Genomic DNA, 12,066 nt, shown 5'->3' on the forward strand with positions numbered 1-12,066 from the left:
AATGTGTAGAGAGCTTCAAGACATTAGGGCTTTTTTTTTTAGTACTTGCCTATTATGAAAAATTATATAAAATGCTTTTCAACTATTAGCAAAAAAAGTTACATCTGCCTAAACATGTAGCTAAAAAAATAAACCTTTCATTATTCCATATGAAAAAGTTCAAACCCATGTGCGTTTCTGTGCCAGCTGTTTGCACTAGGAAACCTAGAGTCTAGGGTGGTATAACCCAGTTTTTGTTTCCATTTCTCTCCCCCACAACTTCTGACATCCAGTGGTGCCTGCAGCTTAGAAGAAGTCAGTCGCCAAGGAGGAACATCTTGTGAGTGGCAGAAAAGAGGAGGTGAAAATGCAAATAAGGATGCAAATGAGAATGAAAGAGTCTAACAGTTTGCGTGTGGAGGGATGCTGTGAATCATTGCGGCCTTGACTGATGTGAAGGCATTGGGGATGGGCAATGCCTCCAGCAGGGGGTTCCTTTTTTATTGTGGTAAGATAGACACGCAAAGAAAACTGCCTCCGTGAGCCATTCCAAAGTGCACCGCTCTGTGGCCTGGCACACTCATGTTGTTGTGGGTGCTGTGGGACCCACCACCCATCTTCAGAGGGTTGTCACCTCGCGCACCTGCAGCTCTGTCCCGCTGAACACCAGCTTCCCGTTCTCTCCCCTCCCCCCAGTGCCTGGCACCTGCCTTGCTGCTCCGCCTCTACCAAGGTGACCACTCTAGGTGTCTCTTATGAGTGGAGTCATACAGTACTTGTTCTTTTGTGTCGGCTTATTCCACCGAGCGTAATGTCTTCAAGATCCATTCGCGTGGTAGCAGGAATCGGCATTTCCCTTTTTAAGGATGAATCATATTCCACTGTAAGTATGTTGTTTATCCATTCATCTGTCGATAGCCAAATGGCAGGGGCAACACACGGGATGTTTCCAGCATTTGGCTGTTGTAAATAATGCTGCTATAAACATTGGTGTGCAAGTCGTTGGCAGGGGATTTGAATAATAAAAAGCAATGACCCTCTGCCAAGCCTAGTCAGATATTCTGGAGCTGGCAGGGGGCTTGCTTGAGTGACACCTGACAGGAGATGGGCTGAGAGAACGGCTGCGCCCCCAGAATCCCTGGCCAAACTCTTCGTGATTCCCTTAAGGCTGAGTTTTCTCAGAAAACCCATCAGTTTAGAAGTTCTCACACTTCTCTGCCCAAGGAGACCCTTTACCCACCCTGTAGGAAGGGTTGTTATTTTTAATGGCATGAGACCTAAAAATTCCGTCAGATGGTCTGAAAGCACAGAAAACAATGATGACAGGGATGGAGATGCTACTGGACGTGTTGGCCTTTGCATTCCAAGTTGCTCCCTGTCCCTGGGCTGTACCTGCTTTGTTCACAGCGTGCACTCACAGCATCCGCTACCTCTCGGCGGGGCAGAAGAGAATTCCTGGTGAACTCCATTGGATGGGCAAAGAGAGGCACGCACTGCTGGCTGACTGTCTGACACATGGGTAAGGCTGCAGCTCTGAGTCGCTAGGAGCGAAGACCTGCACCACAGGGGCAGGGCTTGTTTCTGAGCAGCCTGTGGGACTCCCACTCCAAATGCCAATTAGTCCGGCGAATCGAGACATCATGCGGCATACCTCCTATTTCCAAGGCTGTGACTTAGGGAATGGTCGCCAGCCGGCCTCCTCTGCAGGGCGCGGTCTCAAAGTCACTGTCCACTCTGGAGCGGCGCCGGGCGGGCGGGCCAGAGCGCTGTGCCTTCTGCTTCTCCCTTCTGGTTCTGGCACCTCCTTCTGGGGGTCGGCTTTGCTAATCCACCAAGAGGCCACAGTGCCTTCCTTCCAAAAGGAGCCCCTCGGCCTTCCAGCTGTTTCTCTTCCTCGGTTCTGCACTCCCCTGGCTGGCCTGGCCCTGCTGTAACGGGAACCTAACGCCTCACTTCCCGCTCTGCTGGGCATGGATAATCCACATCGTGGAAATGGACTTTTCTGGAGTGCAAACCTGGCCGTGGTTCACGATTCTTGTGGGGAAGTCTATCAGAATCCACATGGTATCCTTATGTCCCATTTAAGAGGGGGTGTGAACATCATTTCACCTTTTGTGTGATCACCTGTGCTAGGCATCCATCATGAGGCCGAGCAGTGCTTCAGTGGGACAGTTTCTTTTATCCCTGAATGCTGACCTGCAGCTGACAGGTGCCTGTCTGCCTGGCATTTTCTGTTTCTGGTCTGCTATGGGGTAAAATATAAAGTAACCAGTTGGTTAATGTTATCATATAAGAACAAATGAGCCTGCAATTTGGTGGAGTGATAAAGGGCAAAGGTTTTGAAGTCCAACAGCTCTGGGTTCGAGTGCTGAATGTGTAGGTTGTTAGATGCCATCACAGGCTGGTCATTTCATCCCTCCAAGCCTCAGTTTCCTCATCTGTCAGTGGGGCTAGGAATGGTACCGCTCTCCTGGGGTTGGTGTGAGGATGGCAGGAGTTACTGTTGGCCCGCATCCGGCACACTGCTCTGCGAGCTGTTGTTACTGAAGTCGGTGGAGAGTGGGAGAGTCACTGATGCTGGGGACACCCTGCCCACACCAGTGGGGGATGCCCTCTAGCTCCTGTGCACAGTATCCCAGCCTCCCACTGCTGGCACAGGTGGCTCTTTGCTGGGGACTCTTCTCCGGCTGTCGTCATCTGCTTGGCTGGAGCTTGGGAACACAGAGGTGCGAGGTATCAATGAACTCCCTGGGAGTGGCTCCGAGCTGCTGATGGGCACTAGTCGGTGGATAAGACCCTGGATCCTGGTTGGGGTCTGGTGGGGGGGGACTCTGAGATGCTCCCTGCTGGTGCTCCCCTGTGGGACCGCCCACAGTGGTCACCTGCTTCATGATGACCTTGCGTTGGCTTTCCTCCCTTCCCTGTCTCGCTTCCTCCCTCTCCTGCAGGGCTTCCTGGGATCAATTTTTAAATCAGTGACAAGCACTCAGATCCTGTCCTAGGGTTGCCGCCAGAGTAACCCCAGCGGAGCCTGGTTGTGCCTGCTAGATGCTGCCTGGTTCTCCTCTTAGCACCCCACTTACTTCCGTACGTCGTGTGCATTACATGGGAAAGAAAGCCTGTTTTCACACAGGCACAGAGCCACACGTGTGCGTGGGCTTTTGCACTTCCCTTTGCTGTCTCAGCGTACAGTCTTCGGTTAAACTTCCAGAAGCACGAGAGATAGGTGGTCATTGTCTTCAGAACTGAATCATTAACAAGCTCCAAGGACTGCTTGTTGGGAGAGGTCATGGAGAGGTCACGACAGCCGGCTGACCCACCAGCTGGACCTGGGCAATCAGAGGTCCCCTCACCCTCCCCTGGACTTGGAATGTAGGCTCTGCTCATCAAGGACGCAGCCTTGAGAAAGTACCCTGTCGCTGAGACCACCTGGGTGGTATGTGTGACTGACTTCCCCCCGACAAGGCCTCTCAAATTCTGGCGGGGAAGGGGGGTGTGTGGGCGGAGGTCGACCTGTCTTGTACCGCCCAGGACAAGCCTCCTAATAACTTCCTTTGCTGATTACACCTGTCACCTACCAACCTGGAGTGGCCCCACTTCTTTCTTGAATCTCTTGGTTCTCTCCACATGTGCGGGTCCAGGAAGCGCCCGAGGTTTTGAACCAGTGCTAGTTTCATTCCAGAAATCTTCCTCAAGCAGGAAGCAGCAGGTCTTTCCGAGGGAAGGGAAGCCTGCCTCCAGCGCAGGGGGCCGTCTCGGTGGACGCTGACGCCGCCCGGTGCATGCAGCGCGACTTCCCTGACCACACACAGCTGAGTGTCTCAAAGTGACAATGGCACGAATGGGGCAGACAGCGGTGTCCTCGTTTGTGCATTTGGTGCCAAGAAAGGGGCAGAGGCCGGAATGTTTAAAACAACCAGCGCAGAGTGCAGCGCCCCTAATCCCTGCCCGCTTCGTGCGAAGGTCAGGCCGACCCACAGATTCGAGCTTCGGTGTCTGCACCGGCTCAGGCCCTGGCAGTCCTCCACGCGCTGAGATTTAGTAGGACACCTCGGCAGGTGTGCGTTCCTGTTTTCACAGTTTCTGAAGTGGTTGAAATATATGTTAAAGCTACCGCCCCTGGAGCAGAACCAGATCGGAAAACCACTGCGTTCCGGCACGCAGTGCGCAGAGAAACGCCAGCCCCCTGCCTGGTCCATCTGCAATGTGCGCTGCTAGTCTCCCAAGCCCCCCAACACTAGGCCGGGTGCTGTGCCCGGGTCTCAGCGCTTTGATGCTCTGTCTCACTGGGCGTCCCCACTGCTCCGAGGGGCGGGTACAATTACCACCCCCATTTTATGGAGACTGGAGCAGAGAGGTTGGTTCACCTGCCCGATGTCACACAGAGGAGGAGGGGCAGAGGTGGGGTTCAAACTTAGGTCTGCTCAACTCCAAAGGCCTCATCAAGACCACACCTCTGATGAACCTAAGTGCAAAAAGCCTGTGCTCTGTCTCCGCCCATCCACAAATTTATTAACTGTCCCCAATGGCACAGATGGGAAAGGCGGAAAGTGAGGACCTTTCTCATCTTAAAATAGGGTGTCTTTTCGTCTACGTGATGCTGATAAACATTGGTGAAGAATCACGCAGTCACGTTCCCTCTTTTTACAACAGGCCAATTGGTGTGTGGAACATACAGTGCCTGTCTCCTGCCCACGTCCCGCCTCCCTTAACTTTTATCCTTACCAATAATTCCTTAGAACTTTAAGTGTCTGCAGTATGAACAGCGCACTTGTCATTAGTGTGGGACTATTCCTTTTGGGGTGCTTCTGTCAGTGACCAGTGGCTGATCCATTTGCCTGCCCACCCCTCCCTGGCAGCCCCTGCTTTGCAGATGGTTCTTAGTGATTACAGGGATATCTGGCACTCCCACCTAGGGGCCCACTGGACCTTGGCCTGTTATTAATCCTCCACTTCAACTCTAAGACAAAAATGAGGAAAAACTTCTGGGCTGTTGGCATCTCCATTTTGCCTCTTCCCTGCATAGATTAAGGATGTTGCTGGTAGTAACGATCATGAACTTGAAAGGAAGGGAGTGCTGTTACTTTACTCTGGCACCCATTCTCATTAGCACCCTTCACACAGACAAGGGGAAAACATCACGTGAATATCACTTATTACTCAAGTGTCAGAGCATCTTGTGTCCCAGAAAGTTACAAAACAGACCTGTGAATTAACTAAGGAGACGAGCTTCAGGTAAAATGGGTGGGGACTGGCTTTGTCCTGGTGACATCCCTCTCTCCTACGGTCCCCCACGGACAATTCCTGGTCACGCGTGTGATCACTGGAGGCCGAGGAAGGAGCGAGGCACTCAGAAAGGAATGCTTTTCTACCACTAACGGGTGGACAGAACGGCCTCGCTCAACTGCTTTGCAGTGTCTGCACCATTTACTGGAGCCCCGAGTCGCTAGGGTCTTGCTTTGGGGGTGTTGATCTTGGTTTCCTAATGAAACTCACAGCCTCTAGACCTCCTGGGTTTCCCATACGACCCTCAACAGTGCTTGGCAAAGGGAGCTATCTGGCAAACAGAGATCTAACAGATTCCAACAATTCAATCAGGTCTCGAAGATGGGAAAGAAAAATCCCAATCAAACTGTCTTAACTGCAACCAGGACTATAGTGGCTTAGGTTGCGGGAGTTCCCAGTGCTGGGGGCATTAGACACAGCTTGCCACAGGGCCTTATTCCTGGTCAGTGGGGTTGGATTCCTCCAGATCTTATCTGTTTTCACCCCTATTAGCTTAAGGTTGGGTGACCCCAGCTTTCTGAGAGTCAGATAAACATTATGTATCCTCTTATCAGAAAAATACCCTAAACTGTACAAAAACAATTTATGGGGGCTTCACATGCTCCCCCAAACCCGGCGTTACCCATACACCAAGGTGGGAAAACTCCATCCCTTTGGGAGCCACACCTGGAGAATCAGGCTACTAGAAAGCCTGATGAGGCAACCTTCACCCCCGGGGGAGGCAGTTCTGTGGTCCCATCTGGGAGGGCTGTGCTCGGACCGGCTTTGGAAATCCAGAGGCCCGTCTGCCGGTCACCGGCAGTGGCGTTGGGCCGTTGTGTCAGGATGTGTGTGTGTGTCTCTGTCACTCCTCTGAACACATTGTATGTGGGGACAGACCCTCCTTAGCCTCCTTGAGGGAGAATACAGAATGGAAAGATGTGTTTTTGGAAGTTGTGCTCCAAGATACAATCTCTATTTCTCTCATATACATATTATATATAATGCATATTATGTATGTTGTTATATATGTAATATATTATATGCTATATACAATATATTATATGCTATATGTATATATATATTTGTGAAACTCATCAAGGTCACCTGCATGTGTTAGGAAGTAACACGTGCTGTTTTCTTCAATCTCGAGTGGCAAAGGGACGGTCAGACAGGGGGTTTAACGTGCACAGACTCGGCTGCTAGATGTTGCTGGAACCCTACTCCTCCGTGAGGGTCCTTGTTGGGACAAAGGCAGAGACGAGCAGAACAAAATCACGTGACACCACATTCACCAGATTCTCCCAGTGCTTGAGGTTCATCCACTTACCTGTTCCCACAACAAACGCGAGTATTTACTGAGCACCTGCTCTGTGCTGGGCATTTTCCTACAGGACAGAGCAGTGAATGGGAAAACAGGCCCTGTTCTCACGGCCACGACCTTCTAGCGAGATCTCTGCAGCGGGCAGCTCGTGTGGTGGACATTGAAACCTGCCTCCCACTACCCCCTCATCCTTCTTCTGCTAATAGTAACCGACTTTAGCTTAAGACTTCACCCCTTTTCACTCTCAGTCCCCTTGGTGTGAAGGATGTTTTGTGGTCGAGATTTACTCAATCAGCATGATTACACCCCAAACTCCAGCTACAATGGTCACATCTCCATGTCCCTCTACGTTTCCCCTTCTCACCCCTCCCCCTCTGTCTCCATCCTCATCGCCATCTCCCTATCTCCTCAGGGGGAGGATAATTAAAGATTATCCTTGCGTTCGTTGTGTGGCCCACAAAGCACCATTCGGACCCATCGGGTCTGTAGGCCACAGGCAACTCTACATCCTGCACCTGTTTCTGCTCAAGTGGCCCCAGCAGATCTCATCAGAACAGGAACGAGCAGTGAGTGAGTGGCACGTCCCAGGAGGTATTCAAGAGCACAGATATTCACTGAGCCCGTCATGGAAGATGCTGGCGGACCAGGCTGAACTTGACCACCTCGTCTGAAATTCCTCTTGGATCGCTGGTGGTTTCAGCATCTCAGCAAGTTTACAGCAGGTGACCCCAGAAAGCCTGCATGTGTGGGTCCCTGCAGGTCAGGGCCCCGTGGGGCCGCCTGTTGCCAGGCCATACTCTTAGAGCAGCCAGGTAGGCGCCAATGAGATACAAAGTGTAACCTCTGGAAACGAGGTTATAAAAAGTGTTGCAAAGTTGTGTTCGTCAGAGGTGGTCTTGGCTTTTGAAAATAGCAAGTCTGGTCAATATGGGATCATCACAACGGACAATATTGTTTGGGATTTTGAAAAATCCAGGGGCGGAGGCACGACTGTGGAGGGATGGTGGTGATTTCCGTGACAGGCCCAGAAGCTCCCTGTGAAATACGGGCGTTGTTCAGGAAGCAGCACTGGGAAGATGCGCGCAGCCACGGGGAGTGGCGCTTAAATCCGAGTGCCACGTTCTGAAGTAATTTTTCAAACCTCAGTCTCACAGTCCACGGTGACAGTGCTCATCACGTGCAGGCGAGGGGCGAACGTGTTTACTCGGTCCCTTATGACAGGGTGTCTCCGAGACGGCTGGGCCCTCCGACCCACGCTTCCTTCCACGCGAACACGTCACATTCCACGGGAGTCGCGAAGACCCAGCCGGGGCTGGTGCTGTGGCTGGATTGCTTTATTGAACCTGCCTTTACTGCTCCATCTTTTGTCCATTTTTTTGGTCAGCCGGGGCAGCAATGTGGCGCTTCTGGAAGGTTCTATTATTTGGTACATGTCCAACAGCTGGACAGCTGCCGGAGCCAGCCACCTCCGAGCCCGTGGAGTGGCGGCTGTTCTGTGGGATTTGTGATCCGGTCCTGCCATCTTCACTCTTTTCATGGGGAGCAAAGCTTAAGTGTCCTGAAGAGGGACCTGCCTGAATTATAAATTCCTCTGTGTGTGTGTGTGTGTGTGTGACAGAGAGAGAATGCGAGCGCGCACAAGCCCACAGACTATCCGGTTCCATCCCTAGGGGTCACCTGGCGCTGGCGACATGGCGAGCAGCCAGCCTCTCCTTTGCCATAAGTCTGGGCCAGCGCTCGCCTGGTTGGCCCTTCATGAGGCCAAAACGAAGCCTGCGAGTGGCCTACGGGAAACTTCCTAGGGTGGAGGAATTCAGGTTGGAAGGGTGTAAGGAGGACAGAAACCAGAAGGGAGGAGCTCTGCTTGGCACGAACAGCGGCTGCCGGGGCCGCCTGGAGCGCCAGAGAATCCCTGAAGCGCCCTGTACTACCTGCCCACGTGCGTGTGTGTGCCAGGGAGCGGGAGCCCGGGGAGCAAGGAGACGCGGAGGGGCTGCAAGCGAAGACCCAGCGAGCGCGCTGCCCAGGGGCCGCCCACTGGCGGGGAGCAGGGGAGCGCGCAGGGGCGGCGGCGGGGCTTCCCCAACCCGGCCGCGGAGGCGGCGCTCGGCGAGCAGGAGCGGGGAGTCCCAGGGGCGCCGCGCGCTGGGTGCAGGGACGCGGGACCGAGAGCGTCGGGCGAGCTACCGCGGCGTCCTCGAACCCCAGGGTCCGAGGAGAGAGGTTTGGGTTGAGCCCTCCCCGCTGCCGCCCGCCCCCGCCTGGCGCCCGCCTCCCGCCTCCGCCCGCGGCCTGGAGCGCGCCTGCCTCGCAGCCCCGGGTCCAGCGAGCCGGCGCCGGCCGAGCTGCGGGAGCCGTGGAGAGCACCAGCTGCCGCTGCGCGGGATCTGCTCCGGCTGCACCATGCGTGAGCTGGCCATTGAGATAGGGGTCCGAGCCCTGCTCTTCGGGGTCTTCGTGTAAGTAGTGGCGCGCCGCGGGCAGGGGCGCACGGACGCGGGGACCCACGCACCGAGCGTCTCTGCGCCCCAACTTTGTTTGCGCCAACGCGTCCCGCCGGGGCCTGGATTCCAGGTCCCGGCTCAGCTCAGTGCCGGGGATTTGTGCTATGGGACTGAAAGACACCCTCCTGGCCCCTTCCCACGAACCTCCACACGGAGGTAGCTGCGTGCGCGCGTCCGGTACCTGCTCCCGCCACCACCAGCGAACGGGGAGCGGATCCAGCCGCCGCTCGGGTCCCCTCGCCTGCGCCTTCCCTGGCTCTGCACTAGCCCTGAGCTCCGGGGCTCTCCCCGGGAGGCGGACGCGCACCTCGCTCGCGCCCCCCGGGAAGTTTCTACTGTGTGAGTTCTTGAGACGGCGCCTGCAGCCTTAGCTCCTACCTGGCTCACCTCCCATTGCTCCTTGCCGCCCTCAGGGCCAGGCTCTGGGTCCTGGTGAGCATTCTCCCAGGAGGCGATTGCGGTACTTGTCCGGCTGGAAAACTGTTGCTGCGGAGGCTCTGGAAGTCGGGGGCCCGCCCGGAGCTCTGTGCCAAGTCTCTGTCCGCTTAGGGTGTGGGCGGGGGCCCTTCTGAGGCGGCAGCGAAGGGCACCCGCTGGCTCCCAACGTCCGTTGCCTGAAAACAGAGATCTTGGAAAGAGCAGGGTCAGATGTGGCACAGGCTTTTTCAGGGATGTCGGCGCCCCTGGGCCCTCTATACGCCGACCTCCCCTCCTGGCGCCGGCACCAGCGAGCTGTCGCGTCTCTGCCTGTTAGAGCCAAGCCCAAAACCTCGGCTCCGACCCCTGGACCTTCTGGCCCCGAGGCGCTCATAGCTGTACTCGGCCCTCCATTGGCCGTCGGGTTCTTTCTCCTTTCTGGCCGTGGCTGTTTCTGGATACATTTTAAATGTTACAGTCGCATGAACTTTCTGGATTTGCCAGGTTGTTTCCGCTTGTTTGTTTGACCGAAAAGCCCAGGGAGGCATCCCGAACGGGAGGCCCCTTCCCGGGTCTGTGCCCAGAACCCAGAGTCATGGAGGCTTCGAGATGACTTCCTCCCTGGGCGGCCCAGGGGGGTGTCCACATGGGAAGAAATGCCCTTTCTCGCACGTTTTTCTTTACCGGGGATGAAATCCCCCCAGAGTCTTTATTCACATCACCAGGAAGTGCTGCGAGCTCCCCCTCCTGCAGGCAGGCGCCTGGTCTCTGCTTCACCAAACACTAGTGTTATTATCAGTGGGAACAGGGAACCAGGAGAACTTCAGTGGGTCTGGGTGCATTTGGGAAGACAGAAAGCACCTTCCCCTCTTCTGACTCCACTTTTCTCCTTTTGGAATAAACATTACAGCTGGTGATTGCCGTGTGGTCCGGGGAGGAAGGGGGCGCCGGTTTCCAGTGGGCACCGAGGCCAAGCCTCATGTTAGGTTACTGCCTGCTGGAAATGACAGAGTGTTCAGGGCGGGTGGAACTGGTTGCGTACCTGTGAGTGATGCTGAAGGAAGCCGAGGCGAGCCCCAAGGCTGCCTGGTTTGGTTGCTGCTGGGAGTTCTCAAGATTAAGAAAGGGTCCAGTCATGTTTATATTGTTTTCAGATTTTCCTTCAGACTTCCTCAAACATTTATGAGATGTTTATAAAGATGTAACGATCTGTGCAGTGGATTTGAAATTTCAGCAATTATTGTTTCTGTACTTCTTGCGTCCTTAGGATGTCATGTAAAAACCAGACAGCCGGTCCGCATTCTTTCCTCCAAACTTCCCCTGTGTATTAATTACTTAATGGGGAGTCTGCTCTTCCCAGAGGGAAGCACTTGGGCACTGATGGCATTTTTGGCCGATTCTCTGGTTTCATATGAAATGGGAAATATTAGCACTGTGTCAACTTGTAGCTCCTTTGCCTGCAAAGACCAGCTTTGGGATGGGGTGGGGGACCCCCCCCCCCCAGGCAGGGATCTGTCATCCTCAGATGACGGCTTCCAGAAGGACGGGCTCAGAGTGCACAGGTACAGACGGCCCTCTGCGTTCTCAGATGCACCTCTGGTGAGGTCACAGGGGCTGACTTCTGGGGGAAGCTCTATTCTTCCTGTCGCCAGCGCTGGTCGGACGGTAGGCTCCGTGGCTTGTACTCGGCTCTGTTCAGGACGATGGTCTCAGCCGCTGGGCTGCACCTGAGTAGGTTTGGAAAGCGGAATCCCGCTTCTCCACTGCTGGGTCCAATCTAGCTGAGATAATTCATCTGGTTCTGCTCAGGGTTTCTACCCTGTTTTTTTTATCCCAGGATAAGAGAATAATCCTCTGGGGTGGGGAATATCTTACTTTGAAAACTTGTGCCTCGGGGGAAACGCCATCTGTGGACGCACCTGTTCTCAGACCACGTGTGTTCTGCACGAGGGCGGGAACCCTGCCGTGTGCTCCCGGAGCGTCTCAGGTGGCGCTGATGAAATGCGTTTGGCACCCACAGGTAGGAGGGGCGAAAGCTTTTCCCGGCTCACGTGATTAAGGAGCCAGTTCTCAGTTTGTAGACCAGATTTTGGTTGATTCAGGATCCTAAGCAGGTGCTCTCCAGGCAACCCCGTGGACAGCCTAAGAGGTGATCTGTGCCTTCTGGACGGCTCTGCCTAGGAACTTCAAGTCGCTGGGAAGAACATAGGAATGAGGGATGCACGTCAGAGCTGGCACAGAAAGTTTAGCTGAGCAGGACATAAATTGGTTAGAGGAACCCAGTGTTTGGGAAACACCAGAGTGCGGGCGTGGCGTCAAGGCTGCACCCAGCACTGTGAAGCTGGTGGGCCCGGAGGCGCCTTCGCTCTCACATGTGGACTGGGGGCGGAGCCGAGGGCAGGAGCCCAGCAGGCTTCCGCTGCCCTGTGGCCACCCAGCATTCCAGGAGAGACTCCAGGAGCATTTCTGCAGATGCCAAAGCCAGCACTGTGCGGAGCAAGCACAGTGTGGGAAGAGGTGTCACTCCAGTTCTCAAATCAGGCTTTTGGGATATGACACCTCAATAACGTGTGTGTG

The 12,066-nt window shown here is 54.6% G+C and overlaps 1 protein-coding gene across 1 annotated transcript in view; it reads left to right on the forward strand.

Annotated features, from left to right (window-relative positions):
• Positions 1-8,971: 8,971 nt before the first annotated feature.
• Positions 8,972-12,066, forward strand: part of PLPP4 (phospholipid phosphatase 4) — a 96,005-nt gene continuing 92,910 nt past the window's right edge. Inside the window, exon 1 of the mRNA XM_037164858.2 lies at positions 8,972-9,027. Within this exon, the coding sequence (XP_037020753.1) occupies positions 8,972-9,027 (56 nt within the window). The remainder of the gene's footprint in view (positions 9,028-12,066) is intronic.

The sequence above is a fragment of the Artibeus jamaicensis genome, unplaced genomic scaffold, assembly GCF_021234435.1.
Source record: "Artibeus jamaicensis isolate MK-2021 breed Jamaican fruit bat unplaced genomic scaffold, CSHL_Jam_final contig_490, whole genome shotgun sequence".
Classification (NCBI taxonomy): domain Eukaryota; kingdom Metazoa; phylum Chordata; class Mammalia; order Chiroptera; family Phyllostomidae; genus Artibeus; species Artibeus jamaicensis.